Source organism: Chelonoidis abingdonii, chromosome 7, assembly GCF_003597395.2.
Source record: "Chelonoidis abingdonii isolate Lonesome George chromosome 7, CheloAbing_2.0, whole genome shotgun sequence".
NCBI lineage: Eukaryota > Metazoa > Chordata > Testudines > Testudinidae > Chelonoidis > Chelonoidis abingdonii.
In genome coordinates, this window is record NC_133775.1 from 88,566,222 (window position 1) to 88,589,390 (window position 23,169).

The following is a 23,169-nucleotide window of genomic DNA, read 5'->3' on the forward strand; positions in this document are numbered from 1 at the left end:
GAAATACAGAGAGCAACCAGGAGATGAAATAGCGAGAGAGGACTATCAGATAATCCTCAAGAATCCAGTTGCTTTCCATTCTTAAAAATGACCCTTTTTCTCTGCACCTGATTCATTAACTATACTTTTTTCACTACCTTAGGGGAATCCTTGCTGAACTGGTATTTAGTAGTATAGGCACCTTACTCTAGGCAAGAGGCCTCTGAACTTAATTGGGAGTGTTCCAGTGAGAGAGATCTGAGTCCTGTAATCTAGCCTTGGAGAATACAACTCTGTAGATGGGTGAAATCACCCCTGCAGCACCTCCTGCTCCTTGTCCTCAGGAATTAACTCACAGCCAGCCAGGAGCACCCTCTACAGGCCAATGATCTGCCTGTTCTCTGGCTCTATGTTCCTCCCTGGACCCCGCTGTCCCTTTAGCTGGGGTCTTGCCCCCTAGCAGTACCCCAGCAATCTGGGTCTTCCCTCCCTTGGGAACCCCCAACCCACTATCCCCACTTTTCCTCAGTTTTGGCTCCTGCCCAGTCTCCATCTAGCCCCCCTTTCACTGAGGCAGACCGCAGTATCAGCCACTCATCACTAGCAAAGAGGGTTTGGACCTGCTGCCTTAGCCTACCTCTAGGCTACCCTCCTGCAACCCTCAGTACCTCTTGCCTTCTACTAGGCCACAGCCTGGGGCTTCCAGGCTGGAGCTCCCCAGTTCCTCTACCTTTCCTCAGCCCTATTTCACCCAGGTACCCTGTCTCTAGCTCCCTACAGCCAAACCCATCTCCCTCTACAGGCAGAGGAAGACTATCTGGGCTTCTGGCTCATTGCCTCTTATAGGGACCAGCTGGGCCTGATTGGGACCTGGCCACAGCTGAGCCTGCTTTCCCCCAATCAGCCCAGGCTTCTTGCCTCAGCCACAGCCTTCTCCTGGGCTGTTTTAAGCCCCGAAGGGCAGGAGTGGGTAACCACCCCATTACAAACTCCCATGATGCTTAGGGAGAGAGGGACTTCTAGGAGAGGCAGGGAGAGCATGCTATAGGCTCTATCTTGGGTGAGGAACTGAGATCCTGGTAAGGGGAGTGGAGATTGCTTTGAGGAACTCTGTCCAAGTTAGGAGCTGCTGCTAGAAAGCTAGAAGCTGCTGCTGAAAAACTGCTGAGGCTATTGCTGGGCTTTATTGTAGCCAGGGTAACAACTGCTGCTGTGCCCAGAACTGACTGAGGTTGGCATGTAGTGAAGGCAGCGTGAGTAACCACCTGTTGTTGTTTGGGAAAGTGTTTGCAGGGGAAGAGGGACAGCAAGGTTACTGTAAGGGGCCTGATAAGAGAGGGCATGGTCTTATTGTCTAACTAGGATTACTGACTTCTGGTTAGACCAACACCCATTTTGCAGCTAGACCCCTTGTTGCTTAGGCTAGACTGCTTTACTGGACCAACTGAGTGCTGTCTGTAGCTTCAGGATCTTCAAGTGCACCCATGCAAGTAGCCAGTGCATAGAACTCTGACATTAAGAGGAATGCATGCACAGGATGGGGTAAATGGTGCTAGGGTTAATGTGAGTTGGTTATGTTTCAATTTACTTCTGTAAATGCATTTATTAATTGATTTAGTGACGTGCCTTCTACTGAGTTAAAGTGGCTGAGACACTTTAATTAATCTCAGTCAGTTTATATCATGTTTTTCTAAATGGTGTGTTATCTACTGGCTATCTATTGTTTATAATTGTACTTTGGGATTAGAGCCATTGCATAGATTAGCTCAGTTTACCAAGGTATGCCAGGACCAGCTGAAAGCATTTACAAGATTAATTTCCTTTGTAAGTGAAAGAACTGCAGCAGGGGGGTGGCTATAGGATTCCCTTCTATGCCACATCATCACTGGGATACTCAGGATCTCCTTACTCTCAGGTGCCCAGGCACACAGTGAGTGCTGCCTGCTCCTGAGTAACTAAGGAAGGAAAGAGGGACTGGGGCTTATAACAGTTTTGCTTATTAGGGCTGATTTCTTGTATTTACTAGCTCTGATGTTAAGTTAATGCCAATGAAACTGAGCTGGGTCACATGTTACAAGTTATGGCCCTGGTCCTGCAAACATTTCATTTGACTAAAGTTACACATATGCTTGTGTGTTTGCAGGATCAGGACTTCTGTACAAGAGGCTGAGAGGGTCCCTCCCCTATCATAATTCAGCAACTCCTCTCCATTGTCACCAGGCGATGATCAATCTGGATACACAGAAGCGTGACTTCCCCTTTTCCCATTGTGATCAAGAATAGTGAATGGGTGAATTCTAAAGTGTCACTTCCTGTCTCAAAGTGGAACTGGGGGCAGATGTATACCAGGCTGCAACCCAGTTAAACATCTCCCAGCAAGTCAGACAAGATGTAAACCTTTTGGGCAAAATTGGCTCCAGAGGTTTTACCACCCCAAGCAGCCCACCCCCCCAAAAAAGCCATGATCACCATCTGTGGCAATTCAGTGGGAGGTCCTTCACTCTGAGCAGGAGTGAGGGACCCTCTGCCAAATTGCCGCTGAATACCTGAAAGTGCCGCCCCGCTCTGGACTGACCGCCCCAAGCACCTGCTTGATGCTGGCCCTGCTTTTGGGGGCAGTCCAATCCCTGCCAATAATAATCTTGCTCCCAGTGATTCCATATGATACTCAACGATAACCTATTGTTGACATGGAGGAGTACTGGGTCTCCCAGATTGAAATAGAACACATGCAGAAAACTAGTATTTATTAAATCCTTGCCATTTGAAATAAGTCCCTCATTTCAGAATGCCTGTTAATGTCTATAGGAAAACTAGGCTACTTGGGCTCCTAATTGAAGCACTTACATACCTGCTTAATGTAAAGCACCTTAAATCCCATTGACTTCAATTAAACTATGTTCATTTACACCTGCTAAGAATCTAGATCTGTCTCTAATCTGTCCCCCTATTTCCCTCCAGGTCAAGTGGTAAACTCCATTTTAAGCATTATGACAAATGTTGAATATTTGATACTGCTGATCACTGAAAGCCCACTACCTAGCACCCTACCCAACTCTAGTCTACCTCATCCTTCCTTGCTTCTCCCTTGCTTTTCAATTGGCCTGAAGCAGCGAACCACGGCCACTGGGAGCCACGATCGGCTGGACCTGCGGACGCAGAAGGTACACAAACCAGCCCAGCCCAGCCAGCCCGTCAGGGGCTTTCCCTGCCCAAGTGGGGAACAAGTTTGGAAACCACAGCTTTAGCAAATCCACAAACAGATTTATTCTCTGCTCATCCTATGCTTCTGATAGTATCACTGTCTCGATCTGCTTGTTCAATAAAGTAAACCCAGTTGAATTTTTTGTTTTTATTAGGGTGTGGGGGAGGGGTATTGTTTCTGATATCTCATAGTAAGTCTTTACAGTTAACAGGAAAGAAAAAAGTTCCTCTTGTAGGATTGACCACGATGAGCTCACCTATATTTAAACACAACTTGCCCTCTCTGCGCTAGATGCAAAGTCTTTTTTAAAATTATTAGTCGATATGTGTTAGCTAACATGCCTTAAAATGCAGCCTGTTTTTCTAGTGTAGACATAGCCTGCGTATCAGAGCATAGTCCTGAGTGCTCCTACTAGACATGTAGCTTTGCTACTTTCCTGGTTCCTTGTTGGCCCAAGATAATTTTGATCTCCTTTTGCTTTTCCACTCCATTTCTGCCAGATGGGTTCTGTTTGCTGATCTGATCATCTCAACTGTTCTTCAGTTCCATTCTAAGAGGAATGTTTCTGCCTTTTGATACATGGATGGTTCCATTGGGAGAATGACCTTGGGAAAGTCATTTCACTTCTATGCCTTGGTTTCTCCATGTGTACCACGGGCGTAATAACACTGAGGATAATAAATCAGTTATCAAGTTTTTTGTTTTAGGGTTGTATTAAAAATAGAAATGAGCAAATGAATATCAGCAATCCCTACGGGCCCCTATTATCAGTTGGCAGCTAAAAGTTGGTACAAGTTGGGCAGTGTAAACACTGTTTTGACAAAATACTTCCACCCCCTAGAAGCGGGGTTGCCGTTGTCAACAGGAGAGCGCTCCTGCCGACAATGAGCCATTTACACTGCCACTTGCCCCAGCAAAACTTTCCTCGGGTGGGGGTGGGGGAGAAGAAGGGGAGAAGACTTTTAAGCACCTGTGAATGACATAAGTTTTGTTGTTCAATTGGCATGGTAGACAAAGCCTAAGGGCTAGTCTAGACTGGTTTGTGTAGTCACAGCACAGTGCTGAGAGCTCTCCCAGCACTCTAAAAAACCCACCTCCACGAGGGGCGTAGCTACCAGCGATGGAAACGTTACTGGTGCTTTACAGCGCTGAAACTTGCTAGGCTCAGGGGAGTGTTTTTTCACCCCCCTGAGCGAGAAAGTTGCAGTGCTGTAAAGTGCCAGTGTAGACTTTAAGATACACATAGGTGATGAGGAGGGATTTGAATGAGAAGAGGATAATTACTTCATAGATTAGCTCAGGAAGGGTATTCCATGTGAAATGGGCTATGTGGACTGGAAAGCACAAAGATGTTTGCAGCAGATTAACTATCATTCACCTTTTACATTTTATAGTAATGTCCATGTCTTTACTCTTCACCTGTGGGAGAATTTCTGAGTAACAAGGCCTTGTTTAAAGACATTACCCATGCACATTTTAAAGTTTGAAGAGTTAACATATATTTGAGCACCTTATGACAGAGACTCAGGCATTGGCTACACTGGAGAGTTGGAGCGCTGGTAGTGGCTTTACAGCACTGCAACTTACTCCCCGTCCACACTGGCAAGGCACATACAGTGCTGTATCTCCCTGGCTACAGCACTGGTTGTACTCCACATGGACGAGAGGAATAAAGAGAACAGTGCTGGTGCTGCAGCGCTGGAGTGCCAGTGTAAACAGCGATTAATCTTAGGGTATGGCTACGCTTGGAATTTCAAAGCGCTGCCACGGCAGCACTGCGAAGTGTGAGTGTGGTCGGAGCGGCAGCGCTGGGAGAGAGCTCTCCCAGCACTGCACGTACTCCACATCCTCATGGGGTTTAGCCTGCAGCACTGGGAGCAGCGCTCCCAGCGCTGCCACCCTGATTACACTGAGGCTTTACAGCGCTGTATCTTGCAGCGCTCAGGGAGGTGTTTTTTCACACCCCTGAGCGCGAAAGTTGCCACGCTGTAAAGTGCCAGTGTAGCCATACCCTTACTATGCTTTAACTGACCTCCGGAATTTTCCCATAATGCTTTTAACTAAAGAACTCTCTTTGTTTTGTTGTGAACTCAGGGCTCTGGGAGCTGCTTATCTAAAAAACAAACACAGCTACTGTTTGCTCGAGCAAAGACAGGCAGGGAATGTCCACAGCTAGTGTTTGCTTGAGGAGAGAAACAGCATGGCGGGGATGGGGAGGGAGTCCATCGGAGCAGCTGTTTATCTGGTCTGAAGGCTATTTGCATTTAAGAGTGAATGAGAGAGGTGTGGGGGAAGTGGTTGGAATTTGCAAGGCAGGGAGCTGACACAGTGTTGGCTCCAAAAATCCTCTTTCTCTTTCTCCCCCAAGCTCTCTGTCACACTCCATCCCACCCCCCTCTTTTGAAAAGCACGTTGCAGCCACTTGAACGCTGGGATGGCTGCCCATAATGCACCACTCCCAACGGCGCTGCAAATGCTGCCAGTGTGGCCACACTGCAGTGCTTTCCTTACACAGCTGTACGAAGACAGCTTTAACTCCCAGCGCTGTACAGCTGCAAGTGTAGCCAAAACCTCAGAACTTTCTGTCCTTACTGGTTAGGTGATTATTCTGTACTGGAGACACAGCCATGGTATTATTACCATTACATTTTCTGTGTGTACTTATATATCAAGTCCAGCATTAATTTGTCAGAAACTGAAAACACAAATGCAGTTTACACTGATAAACAAGACAAGGTGCTTAGATCTCACAGCAAAAATCTTGAGGGGAACTTCAGGTCTTTAAATCTGAAGGAAACCAAATGCCAACAGCAAAAAGTGAAATCTAGTAGTATAAATTCTCTCAATCACAGGTCCCTGCTGTGCAAGGCAGCATGTGGGGGTGCCATCTTATTGCAAAGGGTCCCACAGCAACAGGATACCTGTCAGGTCTCGCAGGGGATATGATTGCCACATATACTAACCCAGTGAAGTGAATAAGTTGCAAACTCCTATAGCATTAGCTAAAGAAATGTCTGAAGTGATGTCAGAGAAAGTAGACAGTTGAGTGAAGCAATAACGGTTGGTTCTGATGCAGGATGCTCAAAGGGGAAGGTTCCTGGTGCCCTTCTCTCCCTGTGCATCAGCATAATGTCCGGATTCAATCTGGCCTAAAAAGTCATTATCCGTCTAAGGAACAACATACTGTAAGAAGGATGAACTGTGAAACACAATTGAAGAGCATCACATCTGTCTTCCAAAAGCCAGGAGTGTGTCTTGGTGCAAGAACTGGAAAGCACTTTTGATGGTGAGGACATAGAAACACTTCATTCCACGCTGTCCTAACTACCATTCAATACACTATATTTTGCTAAATTGTAAGCCCCTTGTCAGAGGGTGACTGAGCTTTCAAGAAAGGTGGGATTAGTCCCCCTTATGACTAAACAGTTGTGTCCAGGTTATGCCTAATGAGGGGTTGGGTAATGCCCGGGGTTGTAAAGAGATGTGTGGCAGGCTCATAGTAAGGGAGTGTGGGGGAGGGAGAGAAATAAAGGAAGGAATTACAGAAGGGAAACTAGTGTCAGTAGTGGGCTATTGCCATGTGGGGGTACTCTGGATGTGGTGACCTGGTTACACCCTTCTATCTGTGTGTGAGGCATAGATGGAGCAGATAATGGTCTCTATATTTTGGCTTCCCTGTGGAGCCATTGTAAGAAATATGCCCACTTGGAGAACGTCTAGTTTTTACTAATGTTAATGTCTGTTTTTTAAATATATGATTTCGGGCATGTCACACATTTGATGCAGTTTTCAGGGAACTTGGTTGAGAAAGAAGCATTCTTCTGAGACTGGGGCAGCCCCATAAAGAGCCTTGTCTGGGTTTTATTGTCAGTGACAAATTAGAAAGTCTCTCACAATCAAAGTGGAGAATCTGACTTCTTATATGCGTTTACATAACCGACAGATTATTCTGTGGTGTAGACTGTGATAGCCTCTTTTGAGCAGAACAGTAACAGACCGAGCTCAAACTAAACAGCCATAAAGATAGCAGATGGCCTAGTGCCCCTCTCTCTGGGACTTTTCCTCTGTTTCTCAAGTAAATAACCATTGCTGCAGCCTTACAGAGCCCTGTGTCTGATACCTCTAGCCCAGGAATCGGCAACCTTTGGCACGCGGCGCACCAGGATAAGCCCCCTGGTGACCAGCACATCCTTCAGCCTGCGCTCGCAGCCTCCATTGGCCTGGAGTGGCGAACTGTGGCCAGTGGGAGCCGCGATTGGCCGAATCTGTGGATGTGGCAGGTAAACAAACTGTCCCGGCACACCAGAGGGCTTACCCTGGCAGGCCGCACGCCAAAGGTTGCTGATCCCTGCTCTAACCCTTGGGAAGGGTTTGACTATTAAAAACAAGTTCCATAGAATGCTTATTGCTAAAGAGAGTCTGATTTCTTTTTGAAAGATGAGTCTGATTTTTAAAAGGGCCTCAAACTGGCCTCCAATTTTGCATCCATAAATAATTGCATTATCAATTAATTGTGGACACCAATTATGGCATTTCTGTGTCTGATTTTGGGACTGAACTGAGATAGATTTAAACAAATAACTATTCCTGCAATAAACTTTGGATATAAAAGTATCTGTAAAATTGGGTCCTAAGCATAAAGCTGAGTATCTGGCCAGTAACTCACCAGCAATTATTCCAATCCCTCATGGTCCTTAAGGGTCCTGGCTCCAGGTGCTGTGTAGTCACAGGTGAGGGGAGAGCTGACTGATTAGTTGAAGAATGGTAAACAATCAAAATGTCAATAGGAATCAATTAGAATATTATAGTAAACAATCAAAATTCCCTCCATGGTTTACTAAAGTGACTGTAGATCTCCATAGCAACACACTGGGCTCCTTTTTCCTCTCGCATTGCTATAAATCAAGAGGGATGCCAGTGAAGTCCATGGAGTTACACCTGTGTGAAGTGGGTGTATATAACAGAAGAATCAGGCCTCTGGTGGATTAATGCAGGAAACCTTCACTTGGTCAAGTTTATTGGGTTACAAAACTTCATTCAGTCTTCCTACTGACAGATTAATGTTTTTAACTCAATGTCCCACTGATATTTTCTTTCATTTTATGTCTTGTCTGTGTTTTGGTTCCAGGTGTTGCCAACCAGGATGATGAGTGAGTCCAGCTTCTAGTTGTTTATTAATTTATGCTTTTCCTCAATCTGTGGTTGGTGACAAAACTGACCATTATATCTGTGTTGGAAAAACACTAAAACTCATGGGAAAAGTGAGATGAATAAAGCAGCCAAAACTACCCCGTTGCCATAGGCATGAGAATAAATTTCTGGGATTCAGATATGTGGGTTCCAGATATGTGAAATTCATGGACAGTTGTTGTATGGGATACAGGCTGCAGTTAGAGTGTGAAGTGCAGAGAGAAATAGAGGAGGTGAAACGTTAAGAAATCATGAGGCTTTTAAATGTTTCTAATTTCTGAATCTTGCTTGTTAACCAAAATCTTTCATCATCACAAGTGTATCTTTCTGAAACAGACATTTGATAGTTATGCATATGAGGTATATCTTCTGAGTTTATGAGCTCTGTTGTCCAGTTACTGCCAACATCTGGGTCACACAGTACAAATCATACGCTGTAGGAAAGGCTGTGAGCATCATATGGAAACTCTCCCATCCTTCAACTCCAACAGAGAATGATGAATCCATAGCAGTGGGGGGGGGGGGGGCACCGCCGTTCCCGGGGAACTCTAAACCCAGGGGGGGGGGGGGGGGGGGTGACTTGTCCCCGATGCTGTTGGGAGACCCATCTTTTCACACATCTTGTTATACTGGAAGAATATCTCAACCCAAGAAAATGAGCTTTGTTGTTGCTCATATTTAACTCCTCCTCCTGGGAGAGAGGAGTGAGGTTGACTAGTCTGTCTCAGAAAGAAAGTGTGGCAGGGGATGGACGGATTCTTTGGTCTGACAGATACTGAATATACAGAGCAAGATCCTCAGTTCAAAGGGGTCTTAAACCAGGGGCTTGATCTGTGGTTAAAAAAAATCTCTTCCAATGGGAAGAAGCCAACAGAGCTTGCTCTGTAATATCCACTCCTCTCCCTCTCTTGCCCCCAGTATGGTGGCCACAGACTAACTTTCTGGGTACTCTGAATTCTACTTTGGCATTGTGAATGTTCCATCACCTCTGCTCCTCCATTGTTCTTCTGTGCACAGCACTTTTACCCTGGCTTTGTCAGTTGGGGCTTAACATTTGTTCCACTGAAAACTACTCATAGTTTGACAGCAGACAGATGCAGTAAATATGTCAAGTGTTCCTGCATTGCTTCTCCTATAGCAGGGGTTCCAAAACTTGGTTTGGGGCTTGATTAGGGTAAGCCCCTGGAAGGCAACGAGACACTTTGTTTACCTGAGCGTCCACAGGTATGGCTGCTCACAGATCTCAGTGGCCGGGCCACTGTTCCTGCAGCTCCCATTGGCCAGGAATGGCAAACCGTGGCCACTGGGAGCTGTGAGCGGCCGTATCTGCAGACGCTTAGGTAAACAAAGTGTCTCGCGGCCCACTAAGGGCTTACCCTGAACAAGCTGCAAACCAAGTTACCTTGGTAACCCCTGTCCTACAGAAAAGGAATCCAGTTCATTTTAGCAGTATTGCACTTTGTTCTCAAACTGTGGTTTCCCCCCTATAAACTGGAAAGATTGTGTGAGACATTGGAGACCAATCTCTCTGTTTCTCATATTGATAATTAATAGTCAATATGTAATAATCTGTTGATCATCAATAGCCAATTAACAGATTTTAATTGTGGTTATAGTTTTGATGAGAATGGTTGTCTTGAGTTTAGTTTTGATTAATAATAAAAGTCAGATACGTCAGCTTTTAATTGGATGTTATTGATTAAAAGATAGTAAAGACAGCTCATTACACAGAGAGGTCTACAATTACTCACAGCTGTAGAATACCTTTCCCTGTAGTTGTCTCTGACAACCTGCTTCCAGTCTGCAAATGATCTCTTCTCCCTTCACAAATTATTTCCTTGTTACCTCTTTTTCTTTACCACAATGACCCTTAACTACTTCCTCCTTTTGGTAAATACTTCTTCTTATCTTAGGTTATTTCCTAAGTCCTCTGTTCCCTTGTAACTTTTCAATTGTCTCAACACCTGGTAATTAGTCATTGTTTATTTCCTTATTTGGATCATTTTATTCGTTATGCATTTTGCACACATTTCGTGGTTAGTATTACTAAAATATCTGTTACAATAAGTTCAAAATACATGGTTACTGCTTGGTACAATCCCAGTCCTCATAGTTAGCCAAACTGCAAAGCATCATGGGACTCTAGCTCCCAGGCAAGTCTTAGATTTTTCCTTTGGCCTTAGATAGCAGGCCTTTTTTATGTTTAATCTCTCATGGCATGTATCAATAAGAGGAAACTGAAAAAATAGGCACTTCCCTTTTGGCTTGCAATCCCCATGTAGCATTCATTGGGTTTCTTTCTGTCACTTAAAAAAACAAGAGCAAGAATGATCATTCCCAATAAAGGTTGGTATAGTATGATCTTATGTTTATATTAGGGCTGTCAAGCGATTAAAAAAATTAATTGGATTAATCATGCGATTAAAAAAAAATCACAATTAATTGCACTGTTAAACAATAATAGAATGCCCTTTATTTAAATATTTTGGATGTTTTCAACATTTTCAAATACATTTATTTTAATTACAATTCAAAATGTACAGTGCTTACTTTATATTTCTTTTGATTAAAAATATTTACACTGTAAAAAGCAAAAGAATAGTATTTCTCAATTCACCTAATTCAAGTACTGTAGTGCAATCTCTTTATCATAAAAGTTGAACTTACAAATGTAGAATTATGTTAAAAAAAGTATTCAAAAATAAAACAATGTAAAACTTTAGTGCGTACAAGTCCACTCAGACCTACTTCTTGTTCAGCCAATCGCTAAGACAAAAAAGGAGATACTGCTGCAGATATTTGCAGGAGATAATGCTCCCTACTTCTTGTTTACAATGTCACCAAGGCATTCACTTGGCACTGTTGTAGCCAGAGTCACAACATATTTATGTGCCAGATGCGCTAAAGATTCATATGTCCCTTCATGCTTCAACCACAATTCCAGAGGACACGCATTCATGCTGATGATGAGTTCTACTTGATACCAATCCAAAGCAGTGTGGCCCAACACATGTTCATTTTCATCAACTGAGTCAGATGCCACCAGCAGAAGGTTGATTTTCTTTTTTGGTGGTTTGGGTTCTGTAGTTTCCGCACTGGGGTGTTGCTCTTTTAAGACTTCTGAAAGCATGCTCTGCATCTCATCCCTCTCAGATTTTGGAAGGCATTTCAGATTCTTAAGCTTTGGGTTGAGTACTGTAGCTATCTTCAGAAATCTCACATTAGTACCTTCTTTGCAATTTACCAACTCTGCAGCGAAAGTGTTCTTAAAATGAACATGTGCTGGGTCATCATCCGAGATTGCTATAACATTAAATATATGGCAAAATGCAGGTAAAATAGAGAAGGAGACATACAATACTCCCCCAAGGAGTTCAGTTACAAATTATTAACACATTATTTTTTAACAATGTGTCATCACCATGGAAGCATGTCCTCTGGAATTGTGGCCGAAGCATGAAGGGGAGTACAAATGTTTACAATATCTGGCATGTAAATACCGTGCAATGCTTGCTAAAAAAATTCCATGCAAACTCCTGTTCTCACTTTCAGGTGACATTGTAAATAAGAAGTGGGCAGCACATCTCCCATAAATGTAAACAAACTTGTTTCTCTTAGCGATTGGCTGAACAAGAAGCAGGACTGAGTGGACTTGTCGGATCTAAAGTTTTACATTGTTTTGTTTTTGAGTGCAGTCATGTAACAAAAAAAATCTACATTTGTAAGTTTCACTTTCAGGATAAAGAGATTGCCCTACAGTACATGTATGGGGTGAATTGAAAAATACTATTTCTTTTGTTTATTATTTTTACAATGCATATATTTGTAATAAAAATAATAATATAAAGTGAACACTGTGCACTTTGTATTCTGTGTTGTAATTGAAATCAATACGTTTGAAAATGTAGAAAACATCCAAAATATTTAATAAATTTCAATTGGTATTATATTGTTTAAGAGTGTGATTAAAGCTGTGATTAATCGTGATTAATTTTTTTTAGTTAATTGTGTGAGTTAACTGTGATTAATCAACAGCCCTAATTTATATATAGGGTAATGTCTAGAGAACCTAAAGACCTCTACTTTCATGAAGTGCTTGATGAGAGAAGACTGGGTCCATGGAGGAAGGAATAAAGCCTGAATGCTGAACTGTTTTGGCTCTCTCTCTCCTTATACTTAACACTGAACACATAGAGAGAGATTTAATCAGGAAGATAATATAACCTCTGAGGTAAGTGAATCTGGGCAGTGATACTTAGGGAGGCAAGAACCTGAGAAGTGCTTAGACAGGATCCATCATTTTCCTCATCTGTTCTATTTGTCATCACTTTAACAGCTGCAGCATCCCTGGGTATGTCAATGCTGAATATCTTGAAATAGTGCCAGATAGACAAGGATCAGGTCCTGTAGGGCTATAAATCAACAGCAAAACGTTGCATTGAACCTGGAGCAACTGAATGTTTCAAAGGGGGATTAATTCTGAGCTATGAAAGAAAGGTAACTGTCATCTTGGAAACTGGTGGTTGAAGTTGAACAGTCCATTTTAAGAGATTAGGAGTATGTAGGAGATACACAGCTATCAGCCAATACAAGCTGCATTTCTACAGTGCAGTTGTAGGGGTGAGAAGGAACCTAAAGGCTTTCTGCAACAATGCAAAGACAGTTTACAGAGTGGTTTATGGGGCCCATAATGAAAATGTCCACAAAAACCTGTACATTATCAGACTCATTGTGATCAGTAGTTGTTTTTTTTTCTCTTGTCTTGCGTCAACCCACAATGCTTATGAAAATGCAAAATTGTTTGGGACAAAAGATCAAGAGGCCAAAGGGGAGGTTGAGAAAGAATGTATCGTTCCAAGCACACTGAGACTTCCTCAGAAACAACTTGTTCTGATATTCAGTATCATTGGTGGCTTTTGCATGTGATTTCCTAATCAGGATGGAGGTTCTGGCCTTGGGTATAAATATATGAGATCTCCCTCTGGGTGTACTGCATCCACAGAGCAGAGCAGCTAACATAGACTGAGCACCTCCACCATGAAGACAGCTGGTGTCTTCATGGTCCTCACTCTGGTACTTTTAAGTTGCTTCTCAGGTGAGTACTCTTTGCTGTAGACTCTATAGAGCCATGTGTTTGCTGCTTCCTAGTCCTCTGGAAGCCTTGACTATTAAGGTCAATGATATTCTTGTTTTTATGAAGAATCCTGAGATCTGGTCTGTTTTGCTTGGACAGTAGACAATCCAGGGAACCATAAGAGTACAGGATAGCGTTAATGTCCTTTAACAAAATCTCCCCTCTCCCATGGTGCTGTGAAATGTACCATATGACAATTGGTTGCAATTAGAGATGGTGGTAAAACATTCAATATCAAAATATCAATGACATTCAAAATTCCAAAAAACTTGGGGAAAAAATCAGCGAATTCTTTTTGGGAAATTCCCCAGCACCACCACCTTCATTTTTCAACCAACTATAGAGAAGATAGACATTTTTCAAGTTTTTGAATTTTCAATTTTTTAAAACATTTCTTTTTAAGGCAAAGTTACTATAAAATGTTAACATACTACATCATACATTATTTATTAAGGATCAGGTTAATATTCAAATAACTTGGATACAGATGCCGTATGTATAACTGGGGCATCAAATTTGTGAAAGGACTCATTCCAAAAAGAATTGAAATAATTCTGTAAGATGTTACTGAGAAGACTAAATATTAAGGACCTGCTTAACATCCAATGACTTCAATGGATTCCTAAGCATAAAGTTAACTTCCTGGCTTGTAACTTTCCTGCCTTATTCCCACTCCTGTGCACGACACATCATATAGAGCACTGGATCCAGGCACTGAGAACTCCTAAATATTGCCAATGACTGAAAAGGTTTTTGAATGATCAGGCTTAATAGAAGAAAAAAAAAATTTCAAAAGTTGTAAGGTGCTATTAGTTACCCTGCATCTTCAATGGAGCAGAAGGCCTGAAAAATATATAGTAATATTAAGCAAATGATAAGCCCCTTATTATATTTTCAAATGGTGCAAAAACACCACGTATGTCCCATTTATTGCAGAAAAAGAGTTCAATGGACATTTTTCTTGAATTAATGCTTATAACTTGATTTCCATCATAGGGATTTGTCTTATTGTACGTTGAGTATCCATATTTTTTCTCTAGGTGTTGCCAGTGAGTCTTCAAATCAGGTTAGTCCAGCTCTTCCTGTTTAGTAATTTTCACTTTCCCCTAATCATAGTTAGGAATTGCATTGTGGCCAACTTTTCCATGTTGGAAGAAACACTAAAATGAGTGGAAGGTGGTCAGATATTAGTGATGAGTGCAGTCTAGGAACCTACATGCAACAGAGCAGTGGACAGGGCTGGGTTAATCAAAAAGCAAAATGACCCCAGATATTATCATTATTGGTATTAGTTATTATATATTGGTATTGTGGTACTGATATTTCCAGCTGGGGGATAGGAATAGTTATTTTGGGGGTGGATTAAAAAGTTCACTTACTATAGGAAAGAGGATATCCCCATGTGTTTCATATGGTTAGTTACTAAGTTTACCACATTGATAGTTGATAGTTCCAAAATGGCCAGCATTCCTAATATACCGCTAAAAGAATTAACAATAACAGTTATCATCATTCATTCATCTATATGTCTAGAAAATTATATATTTACAGTTGCAGAATGATTGTATTGCTTTTCCAGAATCACCACTTCGCTGTACATAGTGTTTTTCCTTCCATATGCTTTGTTAACTACACAATATTTATAGAGCATCATGGAAATGCAACTCTCATTTGGGCAGAGAGTAGTTCCAAACTACAAAGCACAGTACACCAGAGGTAGGGAGAAGAGAAGTACTAGCAAAGACACATGGAAAAAATCTCCTCTCACCTGTGTCACAACTGTTCTCCATATAAATGCCAGGGCTGCCATTAGGGGGTAGCAAGCACAGCAGTTACCTGGGGCCCCATGCCAGAAGGGTCCCTGTGAAGCTACCTTGCTCAGACTTCAGTCCTGGCTGGCCGGACTCAGAGCCCTGGTCTTCAGCCCCATGCAGTCGGGTTCGGCTTTCTGCCCTGGGCCCAAGCAAGTCTGATGCTGGTCCTGTTTGGTGGACCACCTAAAACCTGCTCATGGCTCCCCGGAGGGGCCCAGACTCCTGATTTGAGAACCACTGCTCTAATACACCCCAAAAGAATTAAAAATAATAGTTATCATCATGTATTCATCTGTGTGTCTAGAAAATTATATATTTATAGTGGCAGAACGATTGCAGTGCTTATCCAGAACCACCAAAGGGCCAAACCTTCCTCTGTAAGACAGCATACAGGCCTGTCTGTGGCACCAATGGTGTGACATACAACAACAAATGTTTTTTGTGCCTCGCAAAATGGTGAGTAAATAGATTAATATTTTCTATTAGTAGTAATTAGATCTACTATGGCAAATGATAGAGGAATGCTGAAAACATAGTGTGGTCAGAGAAGATTAATATCAGGGGTAGGCAACCTATGGCACATGTGCCAAAGGAGGCACACGAGCTGATTTTCAATGGCACTCACGCTGCCCAGGTCCTGGCCACCAGTCTGGGAAGGCTCTGCATTTTAATTTAATTTTAAATGAAGCTTTTTAAACATTTTGAAAACCTTATTTACTTTACATACAACAATAGTTTAGTTATATATTATAGACTTATAGAAAGAGACCTTCTAAAAATGTTAACATGTATTACTGGCATGTGAAACCTTAAATTATAGTGAATAAATGAAGACTTGGCACACCACTTCTGAAAGTTTGCCGGCCCCTCATTAATATGAATATATCTGTCCCAATCACATATTATATATCCCATGTACTTCTGTGTAATTCCACAGTGATCTTATAAGATGTATAGCTGTGCAGGGACATTCATTTTGGACCTCTTTTTGTGTTTCAAGGCAAACTGGAGGCAGGCTTAGCCTACAGCATGAGGAAGTTTGTATGAAAAAAGTAAATCCAAGTGTATTCTATTTTTCATTTACATAGTGTTTTTCCTTCCAAATGCTTTACTAACTACACGATATACATAGAGCATCATGGAAATGCAGCTCTCACTTGGACAGAGAGTAGTTCCAAATTACATAGCACAGTACCCCAAATGTAGGGAGGGGAGAAGTACCAGCAAAGACACATGGAAAAATCCTACTCTTACAAAAAGTCATGGGATCTGTAATGCTGACTTAGAGGAGACAGAAACTTGGTATGCCAGATCTCATCACCCCCAACATAAACGCCACTACTCTCACTCTTTCCTGCCCCCACCTCTCCTCCACACACATATTGACTATAGGCAAGTGATTTGTCACCTTTGGAAGAAAAAGGGGCTGATCTGGCTGATCTAACTGATAGTATTTCAGCCTCTGATCGCAGGAAAAAAGATATATTTCAGGGTTTCAATTTAGAACACAAAGCCATCCCCTCTTCCTGAAAGCAAAATATATTCCAAATCCCAAGGCTGCCAACACATTAAAGGAGAGTTAACCAAGATGTTTATAAGAAGGAATTGTAAAACTCTATTAGTAGTATCCATGTAGTCTCTCTTCATATTCTTGTACTAATGACAATGAAGTAAACAGTAAGTGAACTTTTTAATCCACCGCCAGAATAAGTATTCGTATATTCCAGCTGGAAATATCTTTACACTGTGAAGTCATTGATAGCAGTTGGCTCCAACCAGGTTCAGGGCTTCACTGTGTTATGGCACCAGATAAGGAGATGCTGTCCCTGCCCTGCAATGCTTCTAAATCTCCACTCAAATAACAACTTCTTCATTTGGCAGATTGATTGCAGCAGATACCAACGAACAAAGGACCCACGCAAGATAGCCTGCCCACGGATCTATGAACCTGTCTGTGGAACTAATGGTGTCACTTATGCCAATGAATGTGTGCTGTGTGAAGCAATCTTGTAAGTTCTTGGAATAATGGAATCAATGGAAAGAGATGCTAAAAATAGTTCTCTTGTATAAGCATTTTCTTTAAACAGGGATATATTAATGTCCTGAGGTAGCTGAGTAACCTCCATATTCTTTTGACCTCTCCTAGTTATCCCCCATATTCCCAGGACACCATACCTAATATGATCTACTATCCTCTAGCTTATGGGTTTATCTTTATGTATGCACAAAATCACAAATCCCAAGAATGCAATGGGAATCTATGGTTGGTTAACATCAGATCCATGCTCACTTCCATCAGGATGATGATCCTCACACCCCCAGTAACTTCTGAGATTGTATCAAAGAGAGAATTTGATCATTGCAAATCATTCCTCTGAAATATTCCATATGTTCTTAACTATTTCTGTAATTTCATAGTGAATTTTGAAGAGTGTTACTCACCAGGTATACAATTTTATTAATTCACTGACAATAATTGTCTTCTCTCTTTCAACTTTTCATCCTGTAGAAATGGGGCTACCATAGACCTGGCACATACAGGAAAATGTAAGGAGAAGGTAGTGGCACATTTCTCTCTTTTTTTTGGTTATCATTAAAATGTATACTTAGCACAATCTAAATGTCAGTTACAAAAATGAGATAATACTTGAGCCAAAGATACATGGAAAAATCCTACTCTTACAAAAAAGGCCTTGGGATCTGTAATTGTCACTTAGAGGAGACTGGACCTTGATTTTTCCAGCTCTCATCACCCCCAACACAAACCTCACCTCCTCTCCCTCTCCTTCACACTACGCCACACCACACCACACCACACCACACCACACACACATTAACTATGGGCAACTGATTTATCACTTTTGGAAGAAAGAACAGCTGATCTAACTGATAGTATTTCAGCCTCTGACTGCAGGCAAAAAGATGTATTTCAGAGTTTCATTTTAGAACACAAAGCCATCCCTTCTACCTGAAAGCAAAATATATTCCAACCTCAAGGCTGCCAACACATTAAAAGGGAGTAAACCAAGACATGTATAAGAAGGAATTGTAAAACTTTGTTAGTAGTATCCATGTAGTCTCTCTTCCTATTCTTGTACCAATGAGAATAAAATAAACAGTAAGTGAACTTTTTAATCCACCGCCAGAATAAGCATTCTTATATCCCAGCTGGAAATATCAGTACACTGTGAAGTCATTGATAAAAGCTAACTCCAACCAGGTTCAAGGCTTCACTGTGTTATGGCACCAGATAAGGAGATGCTGTCGCTGCCCTGCAATGCTTCTAAATCTCCACTCAAATAACAACTTCTTCATTTGGCAGATTGATTGCAGTAGATACCAACGAACAAAAGACCCACGCAAGATAGCCTGCCCACGGATCTATGCACCTGTCTGTGGAACTAATGGTGTCACTTATGACAATGAATGTATGCTGTGTGCAGAAATCTTGTAAGTCCTTTAATATTACTCTTGGAATAACTGAATCAATGGTAAGAGATCCTAAGAATAGTTCTCTTGTATAAACATTTTCTTTATATGGGGATATTTCAATGTCCTGAGGTAGCTGAGTCCCTGACTCACATCCATATTCTTTTGACCTCTTCTGGTTAACCTTTATGTCCCCAGGATGCCATAGCTAAAATAATCCATTATTGCAGGGGTCAGCAAACTTTTTGGCCCGAGGGCCACATCTGGCTGGGGAAACTGCATGCAGGGCCATGAATGTAGGGCTAGGGCAGGGGGATAGGGTGCAGGAGAGAGTGTGTGGTGTGGGAGGGGACTCAGGGCAGGGGGTTGAAGTGCAGGAGGGGTGTGGTGGGGGCTCAAGGGAGAGAGTTGGGATGCAGGAGGGGTGTGGGATACAGCAGGGGACTCAGGGCAGGGGGTTGGGATGCAGGAGGAGTGCGGGCTGTGGCAGGGGGCTCAGGGCAGAATGTTGGGGGACTCAGGGCAAGGGGTTGGGGTGCAGGGTGCAGGAGGGGTTCGAGGTGTGGGCTTTGGCTCTGGCTCAACGCTGCTTATGTTGAGTGGCTCTGGGGTGGCAGCAGCATGCAGCAGGGCTAAGGCAGGCTCCCTGCCTGCCCTGGCACCGTGCCACTCCCAGAAGTAGCCAGCACCAAGTCCCTGCCACCCCTGGGGGATGGAGGAGCAGAGGGCTACGCATGCTGCCCTCGCCTGCAGGTACCTCCCCCATAGCTCCCATTGGCCGCAGTTCCTTGTTCCCGGCCAATGGGAGCTGTGGTGGGCGGTGCCTGCAGGCGAGGGCAGCGTGCAGAGCCCTCTGCCCCCTCCTCCCCCAGGGGCTGCAGGGACGTGGTGCTGGCCGCTTCTGGGAGCAGCACAGGGCCAGGGCAGGAGTTTGCCCACCCCTGCACTATCCTCTAGCTCAGGGGTTCTCAGTCTTTTACTTTCTGAGTCCCCCTCTCCCCCCAACATGCTGTAAAAACTCTATGGATCAGCTGTGCCAGAACTGGTTTTCTGCATACAAAAGCCAGGGCTGGCATTTGGGGGTAGCAAGCAGGTCAATTGCCCTGGGCCCCATACCACAGGGGGCCCTATGAAACTAAGTTGGTCAGGGTTCATCTTCAGCCCCAGGTGGCAGGCGTCCTATGTGGTGAAGCTTTGACTTTCTACCCAGGGTCCTAGTGAGTCTAATGCCAGTTAGGCTTGGTGGACCCCCTAAAACCTGATGATGACCCTCCAGGGGGCCCCAGACCCCCGGTTGATAACCACCACTCTAGCTAATAGGTTTATCTTTATGTATGCACCAAACTACAAATCCCAGAACACAATGGGAATCTATGGTTGGATAACATCAGATCCATGCTAACTTCCATCGGGATGATGAGCCTCCACATTCCCAGTAACTTGTGAGATTATATCAAAGAGAGAATTTGATCATTACAAATCATCCCTCTCAAATATTCCATATGTTCCTAATCGCTTCTATAATTTCATGGTGAATTTTGAAGATTTTTACTCACGAAGTAGACAATTTTGTTATTCACTGACAATAATTGTCTTCTCTCTTTCAACTTTTCATCCTGTAGAAAGGGGGCTACCATAGGCCTGGCACATAAAGGAAAATGTATGGTGAAGGTAATGGCACATTTTTATTAATTATCATTAAAATTGACATGTCTCCCAGAATAAATAATGGTCACAAAAATGTTGATAACACTTGATAGATGAAAAAATGCTACTCTTACAAAAAAGGGTTTGAGATCTGTAATGGTCACTTAGAGGAGACAGGACCTTGATTTTCCAGAGCTCATGACCCCCAACACAAATCTCACCTCCTCTCCATCCTCTCTGCCCCCACTACCCTTCCGCACACAGATTAATTATAGGCAACTGATTTATCACCCTTGGAAGAAAGAAGGGCTGATCTAACTGATTATGCTTTTTTCAGTAAAGCAGATGGTGTTTCTTATGACAGCGAATATGGTGGTGCTTGGAAACCATGATGATTGGGGCATTTGAATTATTTATTATACATCAAAGAGATGGGTTGGACATATGTCCTGTGTGGTAAAAGGAAAGCCGGGGAGATATGAAACATGGGTTCTATTCCTGTTTATGTCACAGACTTTCTGCGTGACCTTGGGAAGGTTTTGATCTCTCTGGCCCTGATTCTGCTTCATGAATTGGCCTATTCATGCTACAATGGCAGCATAATAGAGATTAAAGATCCCCAGAGAGTACTCCTGTCTAAACGTTTTCTCCACACCCTTCTCCATTGTTGGGAGGTCTTATAATATCTGTAGCCCTGATTATACTTCATGACATGGTCCGTTTATGCCACAGTGGCACCATAAGGGGGTTTAAAGAGCCTCTTTACTCCCATCTCAAAGTTTTCTCAGCACAGTATCATACTATAGTAGTAACTGTGGGTGCAGAAAAGTAGGAATGGAGAATCTGACCCACTCTGACTTTTTTTACCAATATGTAAAATGGCAATCAAATGAACTATTTCCTAGAGAAGCCTCATTGCTTAAAGAAAGGGGCTATGTTAGCTCAATAGAGTCTTACAACAGATGACTTATTACTCCCAACAATAAATGTGGTTAGAATGTTATATAACTACTTTTGCAGGATGACTGTGCTGAGTATCCAAAACCACAAAAGGGTAAACAGTTTGCCTGCACAATGATTTACAGACCTGTCTGTGGGACAAATGGCATCACATATAGCAACAAATGTAACTTGTGTGCAGCAAGATGGTGAGTAAACTTGTAAAGAATTTCTTGTGTAAAAGTCATTGCACATTTGGTGCAGATAATGTGAGAAAGCAGTTCCCAATTATGATGCTATCAGGAGACCAGGTGTTAGTGGGACAAAGCGCTCTTTAATGCTTTCTCTATAAACACAGGGCAGTGTTTTCACTGAAAGATCTGACTAGGCCAAACCTGTCCTGCAGATGCCAAGGAGTAAGAATATGATGGTTTCAAACTGGAAAAATTGGCAAAACATGCCAGTTAACTGATCAAGATATTAGAGAGGATTAATATGAATATGTCTGTCTCAGTCAAATGTCTTGTACTATACAGTCTCTTTCCTTCATTTTTTTACATGTGACAATGAGATGTTTTACTTTGAAGAAATACACATTATGCTTAATTTTTCTCTTCTCAAGGAAAACTGGAGTCAACATTGGCATAAGGCATGAAGGAAGATGTAACCGCAAGGTAAATCTACACGTGTTATATTAGCGCTATATTTGCTTTTCCTCCCAAAGACTTAACAAACTACAGTATGTACACATAACCCCAGTTATGCAGTCATCAGTTGAGTGAAGAGCGGCAATGAATTTGCACACAGCAAACTAACCAAGTAGTGGGGGTGGAAAATATTGACTGAGGAGATATGTAAAATCTTACTCTAACAAAAATTGTAATAAAAGCTTAAATGTTCATGCAGAGGAAACAGGACCATCTGCTGATTCTGAGAGACCTACACACAGTAAATGGTGGGGGGAACTAAATTTATCTACCATGCAAGAATGAAGGACTCTGTGGAATTTTATCTTGTGAAATCTGAATCAGATAGATAATGTTTAGATTAGAAGGCGTTTTGGAGAAGTTGCTCATACAAGACTGTTGCATTGAGATCATTATCTCAATTTTCCCCCTGTTCTAGTTAAGCTTTTCTACATCACTCATCCTAACAACTCTAAATGTTGTTTCTCTTTCTCTCTCTCTCTCTAGATCAACTAACAGAAGAATTGGCATAACATAGAAAATATTCTGCTTCAGTATAAATGATAAATTCTTCTGATTCCTTTATGTAAAGATATAGTCATCATTTGTCCTGTCCATCCAGCACTCCTGATGGCATTACCATCTTGAATTGGTGGTTCAATAAAGCAAACTTAGCAGAAATGTTTGCCTTTGTTCTTTTATCAGCACAAAACATTATGGGGTTGCTTGAGGGAATCATTGAATAAACAAACTTTTCTCTTCGTTCTCTATAAAATGAATAATCCAAAATTAAAAGAATCAATTTGATAATAAACAAGTTCTGCGACTGGATTCTATGGGGGAATCCACAGAAAACACACGCAGTGGAAGACCTGAGTTAATATCAATCTTCCCCTGGAATCAATCCAGGGAGCTGCTGATCAAATAGTAATCCAGGCTGCACCCATACATTCACCTTGCCCTCCCCACCATCCCCTTAGGTTGCTACATGGGCAGCTATCAGGATTTTCATCATTCCCTTCATGTTGGGTAAATGCTTTGAAGGTATGGACAGATTTCTGGTAATGTAAAGCTGTGCCTCCAAGATACATGCAACACTACTCATCCAAATTAACTTGCCAACCATCCTTAAAAGTGAAGTGTACA

The 23,169-nt window shown here is 42.4% G+C and overlaps 1 protein-coding gene across 2 annotated transcripts; it reads left to right on the forward strand.

Moving 5' to 3' along the window:
* The first annotated feature begins 13,379 nt into the window (after positions 1-13,379).
* LOC116833139 (ovomucoid-like) lies at positions 13,380-22,652 on the forward strand. 2 transcript variants are annotated; one of them, XM_075068292.1, is made up of 9 exons: positions 13,380-13,469; positions 14,549-14,574; positions 15,645-15,778; positions 16,323-16,374; positions 17,204-17,331; positions 20,374-20,422; positions 21,419-21,546; positions 21,960-22,011; positions 22,531-22,652. In XM_075068292.1, the coding sequence occupies exons 1-9, from the start codon at positions 13,412-13,414 to the stop codon at positions 22,537-22,539; spliced, it is 636 nt and encodes a 211-aa protein (XP_074924393.1). In that variant the 5' UTR covers positions 13,380-13,411; the 3' UTR covers positions 22,540-22,652. The 2 variants fall into 2 exon arrangements, with proteins under 2 accessions (XP_074924393.1, XP_032650330.1); XM_032794439.2 differs by lacking the exons at positions 15,645-15,778; positions 16,323-16,374 and adding exons at positions 17,832-17,880; positions 18,645-18,772.
* The last annotated feature ends 517 nt before the right edge of the window (positions 22,653-23,169 follow it).

Bases quoted from the DNA above. Each gene is read 5' to 3' on its own strand.
- LOC116833139 (XM_075068292.1), top strand. From the start codon at position 13,412: ATGAAGACAGCTGGTGTCTTCATGGTCCTCACTCTGGTACTTTTAAGT. The intron at 14,575-15,644 runs GTTAGTCCAGCT...ATATATTTATAG, and splicing joins CCAGTGAGTCTTCAAATCAG to TGGCAGAACGATTGCAGTGC. The intron at 15,779-16,322 runs GTGAGTAAATAG...TTGTGTTTCAAG, and splicing joins TTTTTGTGCCTCGCAAAATG to GCAAACTGGAGGCAGGCTTA.